The following is a 27485-nucleotide window of genomic DNA, read 5'->3' on the forward strand; positions in this document are numbered from 1 at the left end:
TATAGGGTTGTAAGTAGATGTCCTCATTTCTTTGTAGCTAGTCATTTTACAGTTTTGAAAGGAAAAGTAGTTGGATCCCCAGCTCATGTTATTAATATCTCCATTTTCTTAATTTTCTATGGATTGTATTTCAGTGATGCTTAATGGTTGACGTGCCATTGCTGTGGCTGCACTACACTTGCTTTCATCTGTCTAGTAGTTTTCCTTTTTCCAGTGTGACTAGAGTCATTTGCATGATGCTTAGTACAAATCAGGTAGCAATGTCAGTGATGAAAATATTTTCATTTGGCTTGAAATGTTTTCTGTCAAGTGAGAGCCAGAAGCTGAGATTGGGTTAGACCCTTCATTTAGAATCTGATTTGTTTGTTTATCTTAAAATGTGTCAGGGTGTCTGAATGTTTATTTGGCATTTGACACGATGCTTCTCAGACATCCATTATTTCCATATGTGACTTGGAACTGATATTTTTCCAAACCATGTTTTATTTGTTTTTCACTTGAATATTTCACAGTTTTTGCTAAACGCTTGATCTATGCATTTTACCGAAAGGGTTATCCTTGAAAGTGTTCCATGTCTTTAGGTCATGCAGTGATCAAAGCTGTCTATAATCTAAAAATGAAGTGAACAACTATTAAACAGAATGTGTAATGTAGTTTTCTTCATACTTTTGCTGTCTTGAAATTACTCAAGTCAATTAGCTACTAAATGCGCAGTGCATTTGCAGCCAGGGTTACCCTGCTCATTTGAAGCTGCCATGTTTCTTCTGTGTTGTACTTTTAGACTTGTTATTTGTGAGCATTGCGGGGAACTATCCTACTTGCATCTTGTTCTACAAGAGGTGACTCTTTTTAATGTAGTCTGATATCAATAGCAAATACTCTTTTACTTAATGACCTGCCTGTTGTTATTGACAGACATGATTGCAAGTAATTCTAAAGCTGCAGCCAAATTATCTTAGTACTTGTTTGTTGAGTGACAAGCTGTGCTAACTGAAACTGTTTACCTGCCTAATCCCTGGAGGCTTTGTGGGACTTGTTTTAATGAAATCCCAACCAGTGCAGAGTTTCAGGAATTTTGCGTAACTGCCTTCCTGTTCAATGGCACATACTTTATTGAGTAGTGGAAATAGTAAATCTTGCCTGTGAAATTAATGCACCAATGGAAAATGATAAATAGTTTGTAGAGGAAAAAAAAAAAAAAGGCTTTGGCGTGTTCTCAGTTGGACACTGGTTGTGTACACACACATGCACATAAAAGTATATTTTAATTTCCCCTCCCCCACTGTGAGTGAGGAAAGGCATGTGTTCTACTCTGGGTTCAAAGCACTCCGGTGATCCTCTCCATTTCATTAATTTGTGTTCCACCTTGCTCTGATTGTCCGTCAGAGTAGAGATGCGTTTTACCTTTCAGAGGAAATGAGAAAGCTGTCTAGGTACTAATTAAGCCCAGGTAAAGAACAGTGAATCTTTGCATCCTCTAACTGGGAGAGCTACTGCAACTTGTCATTTTTACTCTGTGGACTGCATATTTCGTGGAAGTTACTAGTGAAGTGCTACATCTTCCCAACCTTCATCAGTGTAGCTATTGTTGGAGGTGGCTTCTGCTGCCAGCCTTCTTAATTAGATGGTCTTGTTTTGAAATAGCTCCAAGTAAGCCAGGGTGTTGGTTAAATTGAGATGATTATATCAGTTTTACGGCAGTCCAAGTGTTCTGACTTCATTTGTGAAACTGAGATATATAGTAATTGGGCTTATTTCTCAGAAAAAGACCTTGATGTACAAATTCATGTAGATCTAAGAATATCTTGAGAGCCATCATGTTCACCCTGCTGACGGTTAGAGCTGAACTGGCTTCTGCCACTCGAGTACTAAAAGTAGCTTTGCCAGCTCATGTGTGCCTGGCTTTTTAGTACAGTTCCAGCTCCTGAAATACCTACTGGCATTCATGTATCATGTTTAATCTAAAATGCTGGTGCGAGTCTACTGTCTATGTGTGTTGGTATGTTTTTTGCTGTTTTTTTAATTTGTTTTACTTCATCTTTTTTTGAGGTGGGTAGGACAGCTTGCTCTGTAAAACTGTTATTCTCTCTTCTCTCGTAGGTCACAGTGCTGGAAATGGTGTAAATACCTTCCAGGAGCTGTCTGTGGCAAATCTGTACCTTCTCTGTGGGTTATTACAGAGTGAAGAACCTGATCTCCCAAAATCATGAGTTGTAGTAAAATATTATTAGTGTGGGAGAAATGAAAATGAGCTGATGCCAGTGACTGTCAATCCTGATATATTTTTGCATGAACAGAGTTTATCAACAGATTGTATTCCCTGTGGGAAAGACAAGCCCGATAGTACTGAAGGGGAAAAGCAAAATTGTTTTGATTATCTTCTGAATATCAGTTTGTTAGATTTGCAGTCTGTTCTGGTGCCACAGTTTTCTCCTGTTTTTCACGTTGCTCGAGTAAATCCTCGTTGATAGGTTTTATGTCACCTGGTACCACCTTGTAGGCAGGTAAATACATTGCTCGCTTAGAGCTGATACCCTTGGCTTAATTCGCTCCATAGCAGATGCTCCATTACAAAAATATTTTTCTTGTGTAGCGGCGTTGATCTTTTTAGTGCAGCGTTCAGCAGTGAGCTGGCTCGTGTTCGTTCCTTCGGCTGCGAACCTTTTGGAAGCCTTGGTAGCCGAGGGAGCAGAGGGAAGGAAGAGCTGTTGGTGGTGTGCGAGGGGGGCGGGCAGTGCCTGGCGTGAGGTGACGCTTCCAGAGCCTCACTGCCGGTTTCCTGGGCTCCTCAGGGTGTCCTGCTGCACGCACTGTGCCTGCGTCCCCACACTCCCAGGGGCCAGGACAAGCCTGCAGTGGGGACCGTCACCAGAGAAGCAGCAGTTCCTGCAGGAACATGAGCTACCTCATCTGTCTGTTCATATTTAGATGCGGAACCAATTTTGAAGGAGGAGAAGTTGCCCTGTTTGTAGCAAAGGTACAAATATGCTCCTCCACAGATGTCTCCACAGGCTCTTCGCTAGTAACTTATTTTTCAACCTTCAGAGTCCAATTCTGGTGAATTTCTGGTAAATGCGTTGTAAGAGATGGGCAATGAGAGTAGGCAGTGCTAACGGGTGCAGAGGTGGATTTAGCCCCTTGGAGGTGTGCGGAAGTTGCTAGTAAAGTTGAAGCGGAGTGGACACAGAGAAAGGAGGAGAGGGGCACTGCAAATGCAGGTTTCCAGCTTGGGATGCAGGAAGTGGGAGCTGCAAGGAGCAAGAAAACTTTGAGCTGAGTCACCCTTGGGCTCTATGATGAATTGGGAGGTCTGAGATAAGCCTCAATACAGAGATTTGGCGCCTACGATTTATAGGTCTGAGAGGAACGGAGCTCGAGGTGGAAGCTTGAGGCCTTGAGGGGTGTCTGGGGACTCTGACAGAAAATTCATGCAGAGCACGTTAGCAGGGAAGGTGCTGGCAGCACAGTCCCCCTGACTGTCTGGGGATGGAGCTGGGTTCCTCCATCTTTCTGTATTAGCTGATGGAGGCAAAAACCCCAGAAGCGTGGTTTCTGGTAAAAGGCAGCATGGAGGCAGAGGGTGAGGCAAACTGGTTGCAATCTGACCAGTTTATTAGATTTTAGGACCAAAAAATATGAGTTCTGTAATTGCATGGAGGCAGTGGAGGCAAAGGCCTCTGCTACTAGTGAGCCATGTTGCTTTCTCGATTATTTCAGATGTTAAAAAGGAACCATGGTACATACAGAACACTCAAGATCTCTTTCTGTCTTTGCCCTCTGCTGCTGAGCAAATTATTCAGCCTGCTTATACACCCGTTCTGGCCTGTAGGCAATAAAAAACAAGCGGCCTGACAAAGCTATCCTTGGTTAGCCCCAAGGAGAAGGCGTATGGACGTGGAATGATGAATAGTTAAGGATCAGCTGTAAATACACAGGATGGCTCCCCAGACTACGCAAAAAAAAAAAAAAAAAAAAAAGTAGCTTTGCCATATTTTTTCGAGTTTAAATGCAGAGAGGATAACAGAACTGCTGACCTACCAGTTACTTTAAGGTCAACTTAAAACAAGAATCTGTAATTTTTTTTCAAAATCATCATCTCAGTCCGTGAGCTTTTCATAATAGCTTATGTTTAGTTATTGCTGTAAAGTTCAAACATGCATTTTTGGCCAGTAAGAAAGTAGGGGAATTCTTGCTGCTTGCACAAGGAATCTTGCAGAAGGATTTTGGCTCACTCCCAAGTGGAGGATGCCCACCAGCTTAGCAATATTTTCATTTACAGGCCACAGCAATTGTGTCCGTATTTCATGCCCTTTGCACTACTTGGAAACAGAAAAGCACAGAAATAACTGGGATTTGGAGCCAATTTAGGAAGTCTCCTTCACTTTCATATCAGTAATACTTATTCACGCTGATTTTTTTTGATCAGCTTTCATTAATCCTCATAGGCCTAATAGAGGAACACAGGAAGTACTGATGTAACTTCTACAATGTAACTGATGTGACTCACCTAAAAGTTCATGGCCAGTCTATCCCTTTTCTGTATCGTCTCCCAAACCTCTTTCCCTTTCTCCCCCTGCCTAGCTGGGCCTGCAGAGCATGAGGGATGCAACAAGAATGCATTTCCACTTCGCACAAAAGGCCTAGAAGACACCATTGACACCAAGCCTTTTTTCCCAGCCATGCAGCTGCAGGGTAGCAGACTTGGAGAAGCAGCTGACTCTTCATGAACCTCTCTGCCTGTGCAGTTGTGCAGGACTCCTCCTTTTCAGTCTGCAAGCATATAAATAAAAGCAGAGTGATGGATCATTATTTCTTAGAGTATTTTTTCCTGTGTATCTTCCTTACTGTTAGAAGTTTGTGTACGAGACACTGTTTCTTAACTTTCGTTTTCTTTTTTTCATGCTTTGATAAAATCCATGCTGTGCGTATGAAAGAGGTTGTTTTGACAGTACTGGAGGCAAAAGTTTATTGTTGATTCCCAAGAGAGAGATGGTGTAAGCTGCAGTAATCCCTGCATCCCACCATTGTGCTTCAGCCCCACCTTCTTCCCCCAAAAGGAACAAATCCTCATTAAATTGCCTTGCTCTTGCTGCGTTTCCCTTCTCTTGGCTCCCTGCTGATCACAAAGATTTTTGTGTGTAAATAGAAGCTTCCTGCGTCTACCCGTGCCTGGCAGCATCTCTGAATGGGGCTCCAATCCGGCCTCTGACATCAGAATAATTATTTATGGAGTGGTGGTGCCTGGCGTGCCAAGCACGGATCAACACTGTCGCTTAGGAGTTGGATAGGAACCAGTAACACAGCTGTATGTGACAGTCGCTGGCTGATCTCCTGCTTGACCTAGCCGGCAGATAAGACCACAAAATAAAGAAGTGTTGCATTTGGATTAATTTTTCAGTCTTGTAGCATGTTGGTTTGCATAGAGTGCTCCATGAGGCTGCTTCTTTTGAAGATAAATGTCATGGGTGACTAAGAACTTCCGTTGACAGCTGTTCTGAGTACACATGCTGGAGGTCACCTATCAGTGCAGGGTGGGCTGCAGGGGAGCCCAAGGCCAAACTGACACAGGGAGGAAATTATCCCTATTCCTCTTGATGTCCAGGAGCTGGTGTTTTCTTGAACTTCTTTTTTCTTCACTGGAATTATGAACATCTAGGATAGCTTTAAGTCTGTGGTTTTGTCTGTCTCTTGGTACTCCTTGGTGAACCTTCTGTACCTGTGTTGAAAGGAAACTAGCAAATCCTGTGCAGGAGGTGGGTATGACTGAGCGTGGTTGACACTGCTGCTTGTGATGTCTAGGAGTGAGACCACATGTTTTAAACATCAAGGTATTGTGTGCTTTCCCTTCTGATTTTTTTTTTCATTTAACATCTCTTTGCTTGCATAGTGTTCTCACATAGTATATTCTTTCGGTGTGTAATATTTTATGTACAGTTTTTCCATCTTTCCTTTATACGTATGATGTCCTTTTGACAGAAATCTGTTGGGATTGCAGCCATCAGGCTTCTCTCCCCTCCGTTCCCACATCATACACTGCAGTTGTCGTTGCCTTTTGACTTCTAATGTGCTGTTGCTGCTTCAGCCCTTCAATTCTTTTCAAGTGGCAAAAGAAAGTGAAAATTATTCTTTTAGTCAGTAGTGTCTTTTTCTCTTTGCTCATCGTATTGCTGAATTAGCTTTTCTTAGGGGAATTTGCAATGCAGTCTGTAACAAAACTCTTCATTGGCACTGTAACTTTATGACTTGTCTTTGCAGCCATTAGGTAGGTGCATATCAGTCCCCACTAGGCTTGTCCAACTTGGACTTGAACCAACGGTGTTTCCTTGCTTAATACTTGGATAACTTATCAGCCTGACAGTCTATTTACAGAAAGGTGCAGGTTTTCACTAATTGCAGTTCAAGCTGCTTAATCTGGGGTCCTTTATTCTTGCTCCAAAGCAAACATCACCCCTGTGCCCGGTCAGATGAGCCCTCGCCAACAACATCCAGACTTTCATTCACTGCTGTCAAGACCCATGTCAGCCGTTTTGACAACTATCCTTTTAAGTCCCTGTGATGTCACTTTATTGCCTCCCTTTCTGCAGTTGTGGGTAAGAGTAGCATTTTTCACCATTCATAGGGAGGATGCCATTGCAGATGTGGTCTATGATATTTTCTCAGTAAAAGATCATTTGTAGCATGACAGGGCATAGATGAATTGATGCAGAATAATTTATGTCTCCTGCTACTTTAATCCATCAAGTTCATGAATTGTGGAGATGGTTCTAGGATTGAGGTCTAGTTTCTTTGCCCAATTTTCAGTATGCTTGTTAATAAACATCTTCTCCAGGGTAAGTACTTGGAATAGCTTTGTGGTGTTCCCGCTGACCTCCTTGTATGACCAGCATTTCCTGGCAGTGCTGGGGGGAGCTGCAAATGTGCTCGTGCACACTGGTTCTTCAACCTCGGTCACTGCCGAGGCATGCATGAATTACTCACTGGAAGTGTGCTGCCCTGTATTTAAAAAAACAAAACCAAAAAAATTGTTTGAAAACTGATACAGTGTTGAGGGAATTTTTTGTTTGTTTCTTTGTTTTCTGCTTGTTCTGGGGATGTTGTGTTTTGTTTCCTGTAATGAATAAGCTTGATATATTTTTGGCATCTTAAGGTTTATGCGTATGTTGGACTTAAGAACAGGAGTCAATACCTGATCACTTTATGGTGCTATATCTTCATGTCTGGCAGGTGAAATTTCTGACAATTCCCTCAACACTGATTTGGATGGACTATGGCCTGTGTATGCCTGTGTCTCACAGTTAGCTTAACAGTGTCTGTCATGATTTACAAGACCATAAAGCAATAATATTCCAAACGTCTTCATTTTCCTTTTTTTTTTTTTTTTAAATGAATGAAAGCAATGAAAAACTGATTGTATGCTCAATAGTCTTTTGTTTGCAAGCAAGAAATGACACAATTTATAAGATGACTTCTAAACACATCATGATAAAACTGCAAACTTTGTAGTGTATGACAGGTTGCCTTTACAAGTTGTTGATCCTGCCCTTCTTGTGTGTGGCCAGTATATTTTTGATAGACTGAGGAGGTTGCCAAAATTAGAATCAAATCCGTTGTATTGCTGAAAATGTTTTGTTCCCAAGCTAACTTTTTCTCGGAACTTAGCGTATGTACCGTGTTGTCGGCAAAATCTGTTTTTCCCCCACAACGCATCCCTGCCATAAGGCCGTTCAGGTGTTGGACTGCAACTTTGCTTGAGGTAGACAAGAAAGGTGACTTAACAACTATTGCATTCGTAGAGCCAGTGCGGAACTGGGGTTTCTTAAACAGAAACAACAACAAAACCCACACTGTTTAAAGGCACACAGAAGTAGACAAGTGAGTTGCGCTTGGCTGGACAGGTAGCAAATGCATTTTGACAAATCCAGGTTGTGTGCGAGAGCAGGTAAGTTCCTGAAAGGTACCATAATTGGGGTAATGGAAGTTTAGCCTTCAGGCTTGTGCATGTTCAGACCAGTTTGGTGAAAGTGCAGAAAGGAAATACTGCTGTGTAAAATATGCACTCAGATGGAGGGAGGATTTAGAGCTCGCTTGCCTTGGAGTGCATCAGGATGCCAGAAGGAGTGAAAGGCTTTCAGCAGCCAGCTATAAAAACCCCTTTTGGAGGAATGAGGGCTATGATTTTTTTTGTTGCTGTTGTTTGTTTTTCTTTTTGGATGAACTAAATGTATATTGAAGTCTTTTTGCGGCATCCAGAAATCCCCCTTAACATTATGAGATATTTTGCGCTGTTACTGAAAATGTAAGGTTGTTACTAAATTGAGCCAAGATAAACATTTTTGAAAGACTAAGAGGGTGATAGTATCTGGATTGCATTCATCTTTGTTTTTACCGCTCTTATAAAGGATGCATTTTTTGATGGTCTGATACTCTGCTGAACATGCCATTGTGTGAAAATATTTAAAACAATGGTATAAATTGATAGTAAAAAAATTAAAATCACTCTGATTCAGAGATGAATGGCCTCACATTGGTCCAGAAAGCCTTTGGCCTGAGGCTGCTTGGCCTTTCCCTTTTGAAGGCGATCCAGCTGTACGTGGTGAGTTGTGGAGTGTGTGCAGAAGCCTCCTGCAGTGGAGGTTGTCGCGGGGCTGCTGCTGGGGCCAAGGCTGAGGCTGGCCATGGGCCAGGCCCTTCTCGTCGTGCCCTCCTGCCCTCTTCCTGCGTTGTGCTGGCAGGCAGCCCCAGCGCGAGGGAAAGAGGCTTTGGGCATCTCTGTAAAGGTGGAAAGGGAGAAGTGAGAGCACGTGCAGGTGGCCACTGAATTTACCCAGGCCTGTGCAGCCAGTTAGTATGTGAATTGAAGGCTACTCAAGTTATTCTAGCTGTTATCTTTTGCTTGTTTTTGAAATCGCTCTGATCATTAGTGTGTCTAAACTATTCCAAGTGAATATGAGCTTTTTAAAAAATATTTTTCACTTTTTCTACTTAGTCCATTCCTTTCTACCTGATAAGATTATCTTTGAGGGATGAACGTTTGTGTTTTTCTAACAATTGCAGGCTCTTTCTGCAATTCTTAATTTCTTCTGCTTGCTATTATAGCATTTACGTGCATTATTTTGCAATAGTTAGATCAAAGGAACTGTCTGTGCTCAGAAATCCTTATTACAGAATTACAGTAACAGCTGAAGGCAGTAAGAACAGGAATCCTATTATACTAGATGCTATATAAACATTAGCCTTGACCCAGAAGTTATTTTGGTGTGGAAACTTTTAAGCACAGGTAGTTTTACTTAGAAGTTGGAGATTTTACGTACTGCAAGCGCTTTATTCTTTTCTGATCTGGGTTTGAAGATAAGAAGACAAGCTTTGCAATTCATTACCCCTTGATCTGATACAGTAACTTTTCTTCAAATGTCTTGTCTTTAAAAAGCTAGAGATAAGATTATTTTAGATTCTCTATTTAAAAAGCAACAAAAGCAAATCCTATCAAGTTTATTCTCATTTCTACATCTTATACAACCTCTATAATTAGAAAAATATTTTTAGAATTCCTCTCCTGGGTGGAAAGTTATAAGCTCTTGTACAGATCAAACCTTTAACTTCTGCATCTGTGATGGCTCTCTCCTGCTGTCTCATCTAGAGTTAGAACCTGATATTCCCCTGACAGAACTAAGATTACAGTTGAAATAAGTGTCTGTATGTTGTGAAACTTAAGCTCCAGGCTGTCTTCTCTCAGGTGGAAGATGACCTTTTTTTTTTTTTTTTTTTTTTTTTTTATCCGTTTCACTGTTGGAGAAGACTGTATGTGTCATCGTTCATCTCTGATGTTAAAAACAATACAAAAAATGCTGAGAAATATAAAATCCTGTGAACCTAACATACAAATGTCCATTAAGGGAAACTGTCTTTTTCCAGTAGTCCGTTTGCAGTGCTTGTGGTTGTATTCATTTTAGACAAAGGTGTTTAAAAATGAAACACGTTCTGTGAATTGTTGGTAACTCAAATGTTAAAGCTGATGTGCTGGACTGGTAAGTCATGACATGTGAGACTGTAGGATTGCCATGTCCTATGTTCTCTTATTTTTCTGTGAAATTTCTGTGGTGTCTCTCTTGTGTAAGCTGCTGTGGGTAAACTTTGCTTCTTCTCTTTTGAGAAGAGAATATGCTTCTCCATAGGTGTAGAATACGTATCCATGCTTTCTCTGTCATCGTCATGGTCTTGACTTGGCATCGTTTGTCAACTCTTGATTTGATGGTAAACTGTAAGCAGGCAAGGAAGGGCACTACTCATTCCAACTTACCTTGTCAGGCAGATACAGCTGCTCTTCTAATGCAGAGGCTGACGGTATTGGAATTATTGTTTATCAGCTCACTGACCAAATTTTTTCTGTCATTTTTTTTTAAATAGGATTCTTAAAGCAAAAATATAGCATTTTTTATCATTAGTCTTGACTCCTTTAGTGATGGAGTGACTTCCTGTGAGGAGTTCTGTGTGATTTCTATGTGACTTCTTGTGAGGAATTCCTTGATGGACAATTATTTCTCTCCTCGTCAGGTACGACTGGTAAAGCATCCTCACCACCACCTGTAACGGACACAAGACAAATGAGTGAGAAACTGGAGACAATATTATTTCAGCTCCGCCAGGTAACTCGTGAGAGAGATGAACTGCGCAAGCGACTGGCACTTTCATCTCCTGGATCAACTTTTGATGACTGCAGGTAAATATAGATAAAGGAAACCTACTTGATTTCAATCTTTGTGAATGTTTGTAAGCATCCTGACTCCCACTTTGCCATAAAGTAGCATGATTATTGCAGTGTATTAATGTTGCTTGTAAAGTAAGTGCATCCTGGTGATAGGGATGTAGGACCTTTTCCAGGTCACCTGCTGAATGTCTATTATTGCTTTCTCTGGCTAAGTTTCTGTAGGAATAAGGGAAGTGAAGGAGTTCAGTCATTTGGGGGGAAAAAGGAGCTCTCAACCAGAGAGGTAGTGGGCACTGACAATTTAAATAGTATTCTTCAAAGTCAGTTCTAACGGCCTGTTCTAATTTGAGGAATGATTAGTTATAAGGAGCGTAGTATTAAGGAAGAGTATGAGTTACCTGTTAACTGTTATCTGTTGATAACAGAATTTTTGGATAGGAGATGATTTATTTTTGAGCACAGAATATTTGGTTATACTCATAAACATAATTTTTGGCATATTGAGCAAGTACTTTTTATCTGTAAGTAAGCACATGTAAGAGGTTTTTTTGAACCCTGAAATAAATTCTCGTTGACACTGAGTCTGAAATAAGAGCCAAGCACAGGTTTCCTTGGGGGCATTGCCATAATGCTTAGCTGCTTTGAACAGTTATGGTTTCTGTTTGTTGCCCTTTTTATCTGCTACTTTATAGGCTCTCTCTGTATGTAATCAGGTGAATAATTGAATTTCTTGTCCCAACAAGATGAAGTCAAGGTTTTGACCAATGAACTAGAATTGAGAGAAGATGCGTCTTACTCATGCTCTTTAGTGAATCATCTTGCCTTTTTTGCGAAGAGTTATGAGTGTTATTTTATGAGTGTTGGGGGCTTTGTGAGCCCTCCAAAGCTCTCTGTTGTGAGACAGGACAGGAAAAGGATGTCAAATGTCAACATCTTTTACATAGCTTTCAGAGTTACTTCTTACAGAGACTTCTTGTTTGAAGTCAGAGTTGAGGAATTAAGGATTTTATATCTTAAAAGAGTTCTCTTTATAATCCAGGATATGATTAATAAGATTATGATTGGCTGTTCTCTGGACTGCCCCAGTTTCTCTTTAATTGTCAAATCAATCTTCTGTTGCAAATATATAGGGTATACATTCCAGTGGAAAACTGCTTTAAGAACTCAGTGGAGTAAACATTGTATTTGGACAGTGCTTTCCAAGTTGGTTATGTGGAAGATGCACATAGGAGCACAAGGAGAGTGAAGATCATTAGTTGAAGTCTTTTACCTTTAGTAAAGAAGAAACTACTCCTCCCATCTACATACATAGCTGTGCTTTGCTATAACTTGCTGATTTTTTTTTTACATTACTTTCTGCAGCCTTTCCTCATGCACAGCTCATCTTGAACCTTCCAGGAGCCAAAGCAGGTGCCCCAAGCTCTTACTCTGAGCAATGCAGTCTTGCAGACCTGGGAGATTTTTACAGCCCCGGAAGGGCTGTTGCTTCCTTATCAGTATAAGCCACTTGATAGCACGGGCTGTACCCAGGGCAGGTGGTGCACAGACAGATCCTGACAGGCCGTGGCGCAGTGCTTCTCAACAGCCACAGCTCCCGACACGTTGTGGGCCGGGCTGTGCCGGCTGCTGGGAGCGCAGGTCGCCAAAGGGAGGGCGGCTTTGTGAAGGCCGCATTGCCAAGCGCCGCGCGTGGCGAGCGGAGCTGCTGTGGCGGGTTGCGACGCGCGGGGTGATCGGGCGTCGTTTAGCCGCACCGGGTGATCGCATGGGGTGATCGGGCGTCGCTCGGCTGTGCCAGTTGATCGCGCGGGGCGCCTTCGCCGGGTGATCGCGCGTCTCTCAACTGTGTCGCTCGGCCGCGTGGAGCGATCGCGTGTTGCTTGGCCGCACGGGGTGATCGCGCCGGGTGATCGGGCGTCGCTCGGCTGCACGGCAGCTCCGTGGCTTGTGCGACGCCCGTGGCACTTGGCAGGAGCTGTGTTTGTGCACAAGTGGTGGTGGTTCAGCAAAGCTTCGGTCAGATCTCTTCACATACTCAAGGTGCACCTTATGTATTGAAAACTGCCATTCTTGGTACTTACTATGTTTTCCTTAGAGAAGTGAAATGCAAAAAGACTTGCAAGCTGCCTTTGAGAAGACCCTGCTTTATGTGTAATCAGTAACTGTTATTTTTCCATGGACTTGATGTAGTGAATGAAAATATTTTCAAGCTGTTGTTAAGGCATTGCCCACAGGAAAGTTGGATCTGCTGTTGGCATTGGCTTTTACTGTAATCAAGTGCATCTAAATGTCATTCTCAGTATAGTCCTGACTTGTACTCTGGCTAATTCCACTGGAATAAAAAGGATTTTTTGAGCTATTTTATGAGTATCAGAAGAGTAGTTGGGCCTTGGACCCTAGCATCTTAAAATTTGTTCTTTATTTGCAGCAGTTCTTCTAAAACAGTAACTGACACCTCTCCTTTATGAAAATAATAGTTCTTTGTATTCAGTGTACCCTTCCCGCTCCGTCCCCCAGCACCAAATTGTGGTGCTCCGCTTTGAACCCGAGTCAGCCACTGCCTGGCTCTGAGCGGATCGCTTTGTTGCAACGGTTAAGGTTTTGACTTCTGACGGAGAATATAGTTCCTGCCAGCCATCTCCCCAGTTCTTCTTGCTGAGACATACACCCTGCGACGAGTGAGCGGGGCGCAACATAGAGCCTTGGCTATCCAGATGCTTGGATCCCCGACGCAGTCAAGCTAGAATGCAGGATATCATGAACCAGGAATGCTAGTATCATAGCAGTTTGTTCAGCACTACACTAATTCACCTATAGGGCACCTCTGTGCATGTAGGATTCTTCAGAGTCAAACTAGTGATGCCTCAGAAGCATGTGAAATAGACACACGGTGGCATTCAAAGAGCTCAAACACTCGCTGTGGCTTTGAAAATGTCCTACAGTTATTCTAGAGTTAGATTACACACACTGGAATATTCTGTAGGCTTGTAATCAGAAATCTACATTCCTAACATGAGCAGGTGTTAATGGGAGTCGAGAAGCCTAATGCGTTCTCTGAGATTTGAATTGTACTTCAATTAATGTTGTCATTTTAATGACTGTGTTGGACAGATGGTGTCTTCTTTCAATAACTGCACCCTAACGTCTCATTTAAATCAATACTGAGGTTCTTAGTACTTCTGTCAAGGGTGTGAACACTTGCAAATTAAGTTTTACTTAGGCTAACTAGGATTATATTTTAGAAAGAAGATTCAGTGAAGTACTAAAAGTAGTATTTATGTATAACTGAGCACTGAGTCTTGCTTCTTTTGGCATCTCTCACTGGACAGTGAGTTAAATCCTAACGATCAGTGAAGACGTGGCATGAATGTTCAGTTAGTTTGGGCTGAATTTGGCTTTAAGTTGGTTTTTTAACTCTCAGTCAAGGACGGTTTTTTTCCCAGCGCTACTCCTCTGTGGAAGAGGTGAGGTAAGAAAAGAGGAATTGCAATGAAAAGCCATTTTACCCAGGAACCCAAATGCAACAGGATTGGTTTTTTTAAAAAAAACACCTTCATACTGTACAGAAACTCCTTAAGAGACCAAATCGGGCGTAATTTGTGGTGTGTTTTGTTTTGTACAGCTCTCGGCACTGCAGCTGTGTTAAACCATTTCCATTCTCCCTTGTCAATTCAATTTCCAGCTGAATTTCAGTTCCAGAATCCGTATGGCTGTTGTATGAAGCAAAACACAATTCTCATGGCTTTTCAGGCTGAGCTTGCAATGAAGCTGTTCGGAAGGGCCTGAGATGAGAAGGACAAGAGAAAGGATGATTTGTGGCAGCAGAGCAGACTTGACATATGAGATACTGATAGGAATGTGGAATACCTGGGAAATGACATGGGAAATCATTGTCAAACTAGGAGATTTAGTGGTGCAAAAGTATTGTGACTCTGTAGAGGAAGAACAAAGATCTCAATTTCAGACCATGTTTAAGTTTGGTGCTTCAAAAACAGAAGGCATAACCCTGCTAGTTTATTTTGCTTCTAACATCATTTATGAGATTAAAAAATAAAAGATTGTGTGCAACAGGTAACGGTTAAAAATTGAGGAAGGCCAAAGGTCTAACTGTAATCTACGTTGGTCAATTGCCGGATGAGATGTGTTATTTTAGAGAATTCCCCCCACCTCAAGAAGTCTCTGACAATTTTTTAACTAATATTTTAATATCTTTTGACTGATTCTGGCTTTCACTTTATCTATCTTAATAAAAATTAATTATTAGAGATCATATGGTATTAGAAATTACTACAAATAATATTGAACAACATCTGGAATATTGTATGGAAATGTGTGGTAGATCCTGACATGTTTTCTCATTCCTTCCTAGTAGTTTAAAATAAGATAGTACTTCATTTAGTGATGTGACTCTTCGTCAAAACTAGTCGAATTCCACTGGCACAGATGGTGTGCATTTGGTGTTGCACTGAAATGTTTTCTCTTAATCCTAATCCTGACTTTCGTAGGGATCTGTGGACAAGGTTCTCCAGCTATTTCCTAGCCAATTTGACTTCCCAAGCCCAGGGCTCCGTGTCCCCGCTTTCCTTCGGCCGCCTCCTTCCAGCCTCACTCTGCAGCTCTGTGTTGCCCCTCACAAAGTTTGGGCATGTTTGTACAGAGTGAGCTGTGAGCGGCCAGTTCTCGTAGGAGGTGGCAGTTGTGCATCCCCTGTGCAGAAGGGATGTGTGTGCATCCAGGTCAACATCGACTGTGTCAGTGCTGGGTGACATGGCATGTCTCCGTGTCACGCTGATAGAGGTTAAAATCAGATCTTCTCATTTGTGGTTGCATCGTAATGTCAGGTGTTCAGTACTTCAATTAAAGCATAATGTAGCCTAAAAGTATCAAGGGTTGAGTAATGCTAGTCATTTCAGTCCCTTCAGTAGCTTTGACCTCATATTCTTTTTCCATGCCAGACCAAGTCCAAAACCAAATCATGATTATGAAAGATTGAAAATACAGTGTATGAAGGCCATGTCAGACCTGCAGTCTCTGCAGAATCAACATACTAAGACACTAAAAAGGTGCGAGGAAGCAGCGAAAGAGGCAGACTTTTATCAGTAAGTACCAATAAAGCTGTAAAAGGTAAGAGCTTGGCAATTTCTGCTAGATCATAAGGTATTAGAATGTGATAACTGATTTTTATTTTAAATCTGTTTTTCCTCTTTAACTTTGTATGTTGGAATGCATTAGATAAGCATACAGGAGACCAGAAACCTTGGTTTTGAAGAATTGGAGATAGGAATCCCTGACAGGGAAAGCCTAGTCCCTGACTTAATAATGACATCCAGAAGTCTTCTGTCAAGTTTGAGAGCAGAATGTAATTTGAAAGTGAGAAATTATTGTTTCTTTTTAGGTTTTGATAGCTGTCCTGCTAAATCTGGTAAGTTTTACCATAGGCTTAGACCACTAATAAGCATTTATGGAGATGCAATAAAATAAGTTGTAGAGTATTCCCACCATTAAGTTCTGTTTCAAAATCTCTTCTTGATGTAAGTAGCAGCACATTTTACTCATTTGAAAGGAGAATGGCTCAGAAATGGAAATGAGGGTAACAACGAGGTTCAAGATAGTTAAATTTACACTGTGAAGTATGACTAGGATATTTTGACAGCATTTGTTTTCATTGAATACTGCTAGCTCCTACATTGCACTTTGACGCAAAACTTTAAAAACCTTTTAAAGATACACATTGTTTCTGTGCACAGTAACTCTTAAGTTCTTGCCAAACCTGCAAAAAGTATGAAAGGCTGCCCACAGGTCAGTCTATCAAGTTGTGTGGCTTCCTTGCAAACAACTTTACTCATCTACCTGGTCTCATTTAAGAGTTATGCCCGTGTATTCTTCTTCCTCTAAATCAATGGCCACTTTTGTACTCATTTCTGTTTGTTTAATGCTTTTTTTTCTGTGAAAGATTGCTTCTTGCATGATTTTTAGAAGTTTTGTCACATCCGGAGCACCTTACTTCGACTTGCTAGCTAATTCTGTGCAAAGCCTGTTGTAGAAGTGTGTGTTTTTTTTTTTTTTTTTTTTTTCCTCCCCCGAAGGAGAATTATCTATGTTTATCCAATGCTAAGGGAAGACTTCTGTATTCTTTGTCCTGAAAGATAGTCATTTAGCTCCTCTTATTTAGGAGATATGTAATCTTTGAAATCATACTGTTTATTTTGTTATCTTCATAATAGTGTAGAAAGATCTAACTTCTCATCTTAGGAAAAAGGAAATCTGAGTTTTGAAAGGCAAACAAATTGGTTGAAATATTCATGTTCTAAGTATATAGGAGTATTCCAGAGACCCACAGTGTAGCCTTCTGCAGTGCTGCCCATAGGAAATTAGAAGCTTTTTTTGTCTACATTTGGTAGAGACCAAGATTATCTGCGCTGAAGAAAGTGCAGCATATTTTAATCTTTTCAGAGGTAGTGTTGTTCCTTTAACTGTAACTGCGCATATACTGTTCTTTTTACTAGAGCAGCTCATTTACTGAGACTCGAATAAGTTCCTACTTAAAACTTTAGGAAGGGCAAAGCTCACCCTTGGGTTTTAGATGCCCTGAATATGACAACACGTCAAAATCCACGCATAACACTCTTGTTTGTTTTGTGATTAATTTTGAGGGAGAAAAAAAAAAAAAGGCTGGCATGATATGCTTTTAAAATGGTTCTCCCCTGCCCACCCTTGCATGGGGGACAGGGGATTATTGCCTATCTATCTAAAAAATCTTTGATTTATAGTAAAAATCTGTATAAGAGATTAGTAACCTGCGTGTAAAGATGAGGTACACTTAATCTTATGAATGTAATTTAAGGGCTTAGTTTTTTAGCAGGCTGTTGCCCTAATTTTAAGGAAGGTTTCTATAAGCCCTTTGGGTCTTTCTCTTTAGAAAATGCTGGTATTTCACTTCACCAGGAGGGAGCATAAAGTCTATTTTAGCTAGTTTACTAGATATTTTTAAAATATAAGCTGATTCTATACATTGTCTCTAATTTTTCCTTTTTTTCTTTAATATAGACTTTAAACACTTTATTAGCAGGTGTGAGAGTTTAATTTGAGTCAGCCTATTTAAACAGAAGAAGCTTTACAGTGTCATTTTATTTAATCCACCAGAGTAAAGTACATTTGCTTAACTCTTGCACTTTCAGCAGCGTGACTATCAGTTGTTTAGGTTAGTGTGTGCTTCTTTCAACAGTTATGATGTGTAATTAGTATGGAATAATGTTGTTAGTTTTTTTAAACTGGGCTGTTTTTTTTCTTTATCAGTAGAAAAAAATGATTTTTTAAATATTTTTTACCTATGTTAGCCTAGCTGCTGATGAGACAAGGAGCCCAAGGGAAAGTGGAGATAATCTAATAGTATAATTACTGCTATCTCCAGGATCTAACTATGTTCCTATGATACTTACATCTATGTGTGCATCTCCTTGCTTTTTAAATGACTGTGGAATAGCACTGGAAGGATATTTCTGGTTTTGCATAAATCCATTATCTTTTAATGCTGTGTAAGGATACCATGTAGGTTCAAGTTTCAGTTGAGACTTCCTATTTATATTCCTACTCTTAGTTGCTGGTACTTAAAATGCTCAGATTTGTAGAATTGTGTTAGTGTGACATGTTTTCTTGGCAGTCAGTTTTTGCTTAGCCTGGGTTAGCACCTTGGCGTCAGTCAGTCCTGGCCAATTTGCCTCCACGAGCCCTCCTGTGTGTGTGTGTCTGTTTGCCACACCAGCACGTTGCACAGCCGCCTGCTGAGCGACCAGTCCCAGCTGAAGGAGGACATGGACACCTTGAAGAGGAAAAACACGCAGTTGGTACGAGAGCACAATCATCTCCAGCAGTCGTGTGAGGAAATGAAAAGACTTCATGATGAGGATCAGAAAGAGATAACAGACTTACGGAGCCAGCAGCAACAGGTAAGCTACAGTTTGGGGTGCAAGTGCCAGCAGAAATCGTGAATTGTTTTTAGAGAAATTCATTTTTTTTTTCCATATCTGGATTAAGTCTTTCATTTTTTAAGACTTAATTTTCCTTATTTATTTCTTTGTGCGAAGCAGTTTTGAGACCAGAAGCACACATTTATCACCTAGAACATGTCAATGCACGTTCTGTTAAATTAGTGAATACAGCTCAAGGTGTAGCATTGCTGCCTTCTGGGTCTTGCTGATTCAAAAACACATGCCTTCAGTTGTTAAGAGGAGAAAATTAGATCTTCGCTATGATTTGATCTTTTGCCTCCATCAGGAAGGAGGAGGGATGCAGAATACTAGGTAGTAAGAGTAGGTAGTTTCTTATTGCAGAAAAGGTTTAAAAAACAGCCATGCAAATGAAGGCAGTATACAGCATAGTTTTTTCTTTAACTGGGTATACAGGTGTGAGTAAAAATCTAAGGAGATGCATGGAGTGGCACCTTTAGATCTTAGGATATTGTATGGGACAGGAGTAGCTTTGAACAGGCAAGAGATCTGGGCCTTGTCTATTCTTTGGAACTGTCACAGGAAAAAAAAGGGACAGGTTTTTCTTTCTTCCAGTGACACTTTAAAGGTAAGGAGGATTGGTTGAACTTGGTTTGGTTATTTATGTTCCCAGCCATGATTCAGTCGGAACAAAGCCATAGACTAGTTGTGTTTTTTAAACCTGAAGCATAAAAAAGCAAGCTTTTGGGGATGGAAAGGAATGGACCTTTCAAAGCTGTATGTAACAGGCTGTCTCAACACCAAGGATTTTTGGTTCACAGAGAGTGAAGAAAGGTAAGCAAGAGCTATAGTAAGGAGCTACCAGGGATCAGGTCTGAGAGTCCTGTGCACAGAAGTGTGATGGTTTAGTTGGAATAGTTACAGTGACATGGGGAATGGCTCGGCAGAACCTTTCGGGCACCTGCGTGTAGGCTGATTCACAAGGCAAACTTTCAAGTCAAACATCAGGCTTTAGAAGCAAAGCCTATGCAAACAAAAATAATTATTTACTAGGGCAAGAGGGGCGAAGGTCAAAGCAACCTCCATGTGTTCAATGGTGGCTTTGGAATTTTCTTGGTGTAAGTGAAAGAAGATACTGAGGTTTGTATTTCCTCTTGATTCTAGCCTCGGAGGCTGTTTTGCTATATAAAATAGGTTAGTGACTTGGTTCATAGGTTTGCCTTCGTAGGTTGTATATCCATGGTCTATCTTTAAGTTAGTTAGGTCTATCTGGCAGTATAAAAGGAAGTTAAAACATCATCCCAAATATTTATTTAAAGAAACTTGGTCTCATGTGAACTTCATGCTTACCTTTTTATATAAAACTATGTGCGTAATTCTTGGTGAGAAACTTGTATAACTCCTTTTCTCAGCCTGTCAAAGTGAATCATGTTGTCTTGAAGGGACGCCAAGAACCTCGTCTTGTCTGTGTCACTTTTCATCCGAATTAGTCTGGCTCTGCTTTGGCTGATCCCTCTGACATGTTATTTCAGTGTCGGGCAGTAGCCAAACGCAGCATCTCGCTAACCCCCGCGAGCAGACCCTCCCGAGGAGGTCGTGCGTGTGCGGCGCGGGGCGGCCGCGCTGGCCGTGCAGCCGCGGAGCGCTCGGTGCCGCCGCTCGCGTGCGGGGCTCCTGGTTGCCATGGCTCTCCCCTTGGGTCCGCCCGGGCCTATTTACCTTTGCCCAGGTTGGGACTTTGGATGGGAGACTTTCCTTATTGCACTGCTTCCTGTTTAGGGCAGTTCTTTCTTTTTAGCTCCATCAAATCTCTGTTAGCAGAGACTTGTTAAGCTCCTTGCAAATTCTCGTATGTTTGGCCTATTTTCTTTTTTTTTTCCTTTATTTAATTTCTTTAGCAAAAGACATATGCTTTAAACAGTATGAGTTTTCTTCTTTATTCTCAAATATTAGTTTCTCAAACTAGTGTTCAGTGTGCTTGAGAAGCGGTCTTCGGGAGAACACTTTTGAGGAGGTGTAAATCAACATATACTTGTATTTTACATATGTTTACCACATGGAAAAGGGGCATGCCCTCGGATAAGAAGGGACACGAGCACACATGTAACCACTTACCTGAAATGGCCCAGAGCAGCGTGACAGTATTAATGGGTCCAGCTCGGGGTGCAGGGCTTGGAAGTGTTGGTGGTCTCCAAATGGTGACAGCTCCTTTTGGTTTGCAGTCCCCAGGCTCTTCTGTGGGTCAGGAAGAAAGCACAGAATATTCTTGTTCTTTAGTCTGAATAAGAAACAAAAAATGATGAGGAGCCAGTGAAACCTGAAACTGCTGGGTAGATGGTATGTGAACATGTATGGCAGGGAAATGATCTTCAGCTCCTTTTCGCTCTGGAGGCTCTGTATTGAATCTGTACCATCGCAGCTCTGCAGTAGGTGGCAGAAGGAAAACACTCCTGGTAGTTGAAGTTGCTTTGGTCTGTGGGGGGCAATTGCAATGCTTTTTGTTTCATCTTTCTCTGTTGCTTGCGTGTTTTTTTTTTTTTTTTTTTTTTGGACTTGTTTTCCTCTTCGAGCTTTCTATTTTCTTCCCCAGTTTGCTATGGTTGTAGCTATGTCCAACATAAGAGCAGTTGTTCTTGGTAGTGTCACATTAAGACTGCGTGTATATCTGCCCTGCTCTCTATCAAATATTTTTGTTTCTTACCACTGCTCCAAGTTCAAATTTCAGTAAAAGATCAAAAACTTAGAAAACTAGCACCCTTTAAAAATGGGGGAGGTCTCATTGGGGGCACAGTTTTTTAGCCTCTTGAGAGGAGAAAGCTGCATCCATGCAAGTTCACCAGGGCTTTCTGTTGCCATTGCTGGTCACTTGCCGTGATTACTTACAGCAACATTCTTACGTAAATGGATATTAGTTTGAAGCTAAGGTTTGGGTTGGAGTTTATTCAGCTTAAATGGATTTTTCTGTTCCTGTTAATATTTTGCTTATAGCTTTTGAAACATGATCCGCTGATCGAGGGTAGCGCTGATGAAATATCTTTACAGAATGTTCACGTATATGGCTGTGTCTATAACGTAGTGTAGCTTTTAGTCTTTTGAATTTTGTTTGTGTTTTCTCGGAGAGAATAAGACGGTCTGTCCTGAGTGCCACCTTGTGGTGGTTTCCCAAATTACAGCTATCTTGGTCTTCAAATAACTATTACCCATGAAGAACTTTGAAGAAAATCTAGGTTTAATAAACCTCCAGTAGCAAAATTAGCTTTAAATTAGCTTTCATGAACTTCTGTGCTTAAGATGTGATAAACCATTTTTTCCATTCACATTTGTCAGATGGGTAACAAAAGGAATGAATAAAAACTGTGTTGGGTAATACAGTTCTTGGCATTATGATTTTTGTTAGTCTGGAAGTAAGATTCTTTTGGATACAAATTTCATGATTGCATTGCCTTAGTACTAATTGCTCAGCATCAAAGGAAATTCATGTTGAAATAGTACCTTAAAGCGAGTTGTTACCATGTAGTAGCAAGTTTCAAATGATTTTCGTACATCATTGTGAGAGGGGAAAAATGTGTATTTATATTTTCACAGCTGAGACTTATCAAAGGTTTTTGTTTCTTTAAGGTTATGAAGCAAAACGGGTCATCAGAGATATTAAATAAACTCTATGATACAGCAATGGACAAGCTAGAGGGAGTGAAGAAGGACTATGATGCATTAAGGAAGCGGTACAATGAGAAGATAGCAAGTCACAATACAGATCTTAGCCGACTAGAACAGGCTGAGGAGGAGAATAGACGACTTCAGAAGCAGATTGACATGTTAATGAAGCAGAGGGACACAGCAATACATTTCCAGCAGCAATATTCCTCCTCCCTCAGAAGGTATAATTGGGTTTTGGGACCTTTCAGATGTGCTCTGAAGACAGCAACCATTCTGTTACAGTTTCTTATTTTCTCTATCACTAATGTTTCCTAGTATTAATGTCTCTTTATTGTATATTATTTTAGTGTGATGGGTAAACCCGCTTTCTCTTATGTAAGATATTTTTAAAAGAGGCTAGAAGGTGTGATGCAGATGTGTAGATGAGGAAATAATGCTTTTTCTTGAGAAAGAGATTTCCAAATTAAGCTGTAGGCATTGTTTGAGGCATTTTAGCCACTATTTAAGTCATGTGAGAGAGGGATATTCTGTCTTCTGAGCTATTTTTATTGTCAGTTGTAAGCATGAGCCAAAAACACAACGGAAGTTTTGTTAACCCTCAGACTTAGTGTTGCAAACGGAATTTAGTGTTCCAAACAGTGAACTCCTCCATGGGGAAGGAGGAGCACAAAAACCACGCATGTACATATATGTATGTGTATGTGGGTATACATATGTGTTCGTTTACTTACATATGTAGACATGCATTTTTTATTAAAATATTAAGTGCGGAAATGCAGATGTTCTGAAGCATGGAACATGTTCTTGTGGCACTTGGATTGCAGCTTCTGAGCTAATCTGCAGTGCTGCAGGTGGGCAGCAAAGTCTGCAGGATGGATGTGCCTCACTTGCCTGTGAAGTCCCTCATTGTACAGCTGCCACCAGCAGCTGAATCAGAGCAGGACAGAGACATTATTTCATACCATACTCAATCTCTGTGCTTCTGCCTCATGCCAGGCCTGCATCGTTACCAGTGAGGGGTAGGAGGAACGCTCATATACATAAGGACTCTGAAAAGTGCCCGTGGGTGTTTTGGGAATGTCTTCATGGCTGTAAGTTAGGGATAATTGTGTAGCTCTTACAGCCAAAAGCAAATATTTATTTAAGCATTCATAGACCTCTAGTCCTTTTCAATACCAAAATTGAGCACAGATAATAATATACACATTTATAGTATGCATGAAGTTGTAATAAATGTGAATTTAAAAAGATTTCAGAGAGCGTAGTTATGTAACTTAAAAATGGTTCCTGACTGGATTCCTGAAATTGAGGGGAAGTCTAACCTACATGATAAGCTCTAGATCTGTGCTTGAAGCATGACACTCAGAAGCATAACACATGTATTATGGCCTTTTCCTGTACGCTCCCCTTCTTAATCCTCTTAAGAGGAATTAGAATTTTATACTCAGTGCTTTATTTAAATTTTAGTTGTCCTTGGCAGGGGATTTGCATCATGTCCTGACATTTAAATTAGTCTTTTCAAGGTTAATAATTTATAGTTCTGTGAGCCCTCAAGTAGAAATAAAGGTTGTTAAGCAAGATCTGTTCTGCAAGATGATGGTTATGGTTCAGTATTAAACAAACAGTGGTCTTAACAATTTCAAGATAAATATCCTTGTTCCCGTCAGTTATGGATCGAATTGAGGTAGTGTAATTTGGCTTCAGTAACTTGTGCTTTGTTATTTGCTTGACTTTTGGTCTCTCTTTATTGGTGTCCAGTTACAGAAATTCAGTCTGTCTTATGTTTTATATCTCTTCTTCATAACTAAGCATGCATTATTTTGGGTGATTACTAAGTCCAACCTTTTAAAAATGTTTCAGCTCTGTATATTTCTCAAAGTTTACTTTTCATAATGTAAGATGTAATGAACCCGTGACTTAAAGATGAACCAGTGAAAAAAATCAACTTTTTTTTATTAAGTCGTTTTCCTAAATGCCATGTTATTTTTTTGCTACACTATGCTTATCTTTTTATTTCTTTCCTCATGCCTTTTGTTTTGTTTTGTTTGGCAAACATTGCCTTAAATCTCTTTCCCCTTCCGTCTTCCCACATATCTCCTGCTCCATTTCCCAAATAATTTGCAAATGAGGTTGGGTTCCTACATGGCAGCAAGGTTATGTTTCACAAAGTTGATCTCCTAGACTTTGGGTATGTTCTTATGCATCTACTGTAGTATATTCTTATTTTCATGCTCCCATTTCTAAAAAGCAGAAAGAAATACAGCTCGTAACAGCTGAGGTATTCTGTGCTGCCAGCCTGGTAGGTTAGACTGACACATCTCCCACATGGAGCAGGGCAATGCTTTTTGAAACCCCTGGCAGATGCCTCTGTAAAATGCTATGGCAATACCCTGAGTCCACTGAGGCTCCCGAGGAAATGCTTGAAACTGGGTTTACAGCATGTTCTCAGCATGCTGGATCAACCAAGAGTCATGTCTAAGCTGGGTGAAGTGTGTGTGTGAGGGAGAACTGAATGTGCCAGAGGTTTAGGGGCATTAAATCATGTCATCCATTTAGGTTATCTTCCTGAAGATAGGATTCTTAGGATTTCAGTGTGTTCCGCTTCAAAAAAATGGATTTTGGCAGTTTAAAGTATTTCTCAATTAAGTTTTATTGGGTGCCCTGTTGATGGAAATGAACAAGAATGTCAGAATTAACTATTTTAATTCCATCGTTTTTGCACTTATAGCACCTTTTTTCCTCTTCCAGTAACCTGTCCAAACCTTGTGTTTTGTCTGTCTGCTCATATTAAAGTTGTCCTTTGCTTTTTTATTTTAAATTCTAGATTTGTTCTCATCCTTTCTTCATATGTTGACATGCAGGGGCAAGTGCCTTTTATGATGCTCAGAGCACAATGCAATAAATCAGGTTGAGGCCATACTTTTAAATGATGTCAGTATTTTGTATTCCTTGTTGAATAATTTAAGAGATCTACTTTTAATAGCCAAATTCTTTCTAAGTTACTTTTTTCTCAGGCAGTTCTTCTTCCTCCACATTTTGCATGTTCAGAGCAATAATCAGTCTATTCTTTTTTATTCTGCAGCCCTGAGATGTTCTCTGCAGCTGTATGGTGTACCAATGGATAGTTTTGATTGTCCAGGCAAATCCTTACAGTACAAAAAAGGAAAGTGGGGAATAAGTATCTTGTTGGCTTTTCTGCTTGTTTTTTAGATTTGAGTCAGTCCAGCAGGAACTAAGCAATGCCACAACACAAAACAAAGAGTTGCAGAGAGAGATGGAGCGACTGCAGTCAGAGGTGACCCGGTTCAAAACGATGCAGCTGAAGGCAACGAAGGATGCAGAGAAGTACAAGGAAGAGAGGGACTCGGTTTTCAACGAATACCGCCTCATAATGAGTGAGAGAGATCAAGTCATTAAGGAGGTAGATAAGCTGCAAACGGAGCTGGAGCTTGCAGAGTCCAAACTGAAGAACACGTCCTCCGAGAAGCGAGTGGCTAGTGAAGAGATGGAAGCTTTAAGACAGGTACTAATGGAGCATTTTGGTGGGGAAGGCAGTGAGTACCTATCACTGACTTCAAAATCAGATGTAAACAGCAAATTCCGTGTTTTCCTGAAGCAGTTTTTACTATCAAATATTAAACTTCTCTATTTTAATAGAGTACCCGTCAGATTAAGGTTGCTCCTGCCTTAATTCCGTGCGTTATAAATCCTCCCTTTACTGAGTCAGTCCTTACTGCTTTTTCAAGTAGTGGCCTCTTCAAGGACGTGGCTCTAAATATTCATTATTTAAAATTTTAACCACCATGAGAACCACTGAATACTAACCATTATGGCATAAATTACATGATAAAATAATTTCTCAAGTATTTATGCAAAGCTTGTGCTTATGTGCATGTTCTTACCTTACTTATTTGCACTTTTTGCCTTTTTTGAGGTTAACAAGCATATTTTGAATTTTTTTCACTAGACCTGAGACATGCTTGAGAACATGGGCTAAACCAGAACTATCTTTTAGCAATTTGTCCTTGAAAAGTTTACATCCTTACTGTTTACGTCAGAACTGTGCATGTTCCTATAATGCAGTTTGCATTACAGCATACATTGATTCCAGCTGAATTCACCCATTTGAGTCTTTTGTTTGCAAATACTTATTTTAGCATGAAATAGATAAAGCAAATATATTTCATTGCCTGTAAATCTCAGTTTCCTTTTTTGGTACCATTACAACTGAACTAAATAGTGTTCATGAATAATTATTAAGCTGTGGAGCTTTGTTTAAACTACATGATTGTTCAGGCACATAATGTGGTTTGACATATGGTACTAGTATTTTTAAAAATAACTTCTGGCTTTAAAGATTCAAAGCTTTCAACCCTGAATGCTTGCCAGCTAAGTGATTTAGTCCCTGCAATGCGTGCGGTTTTAATACATCTGTTTCAAACCTATTCTACTTCCATTTAAACCACTAAGTCACCAACCTCGTGACTTCTGCCATTGATTTTACTGGAATTAAGGTCAGCTAATATGGAGGACCAAGTAAAATTAGAGTTTAGCTTTTAATTTAGATGTTAGCAGAGGTAACATCTTAGTTGCTATGCTTATGGTTTTATTAGCATGTTTCCAAATAAAAGCTGCAGGATGGTAATTTCCTTTTTTCAAGTGTGCAGCACAACTTTTCAGCAAGGATTTGGGCCACAGTGCTGCAGGCCTGGGATTTTAATGATCCTTTTAATGCAAAATAGAGAACAGTTTGGAATGATGCAGAGGCAGAGAGTGTGAACAATCCTTGCTTCCATGTTGGTGCAGTCCATTATCATCTCCAGTGTCCGGAGAAACCCTCTGTCTAGACAAGGATGATCTGCTGATACCTCAGTAATTCAGAATAGCTCTTCAAACCCAAGTGCTGTGGTATTTCCAAATGGTCTCTGCTCTAATCACCAGCAAACAGCACCTTGTTTGTGTCATGCCATAGTTTTGTGTAGATGTCTGAAAAGGCAGGATTGGGGTTTTACCTTTGGCTGCTGAAGGCAGTGACTGTGCTTACCCAGATAGTTTGTGTTGAGATGGAGTGTACTGCAGTACCTGTAGCAATAACTGTTCCCCCTCCCCCCCCCCCGCATCATTTTCAAGTATTCCCCATCATTTTGAAGTTGTTTTAAGTTTTCATGTAATGGATG

At 40.6% G+C, this 27485-nt stretch overlaps 1 protein-coding gene across 1 annotated transcript in view; it reads left to right on the forward strand.

The window, feature by feature from the left end:
* Positions 1–27485, forward strand: part of DLG5 (discs large MAGUK scaffold protein 5) — a 95483-nt gene that overhangs the window by 34556 nt on the left and 33442 nt on the right. Inside the window, 5 exon segments of the mRNA XM_088526446.1 lie at positions 10552–10717; positions 15661–15804; positions 18468–18651; positions 22270–22529; positions 25519–25831. Coding sequence (XP_088382572.1) covers positions 10552–10717; positions 15661–15804; positions 18468–18651; positions 22270–22529; positions 25519–25831 — 1067 coding nt within the window.

The sequence above is a fragment of the Tinamus guttatus genome, unplaced genomic scaffold (assembly GCF_059628265.1).
Source record: "Tinamus guttatus ecotype Peru unplaced genomic scaffold, ASM5962826v1 Tinamus_guttatus_pri_ptg000246l, whole genome shotgun sequence".
NCBI classification, from domain to species: Eukaryota; Metazoa; Chordata; class Aves; order Tinamiformes; family Tinamidae; genus Tinamus; species Tinamus guttatus.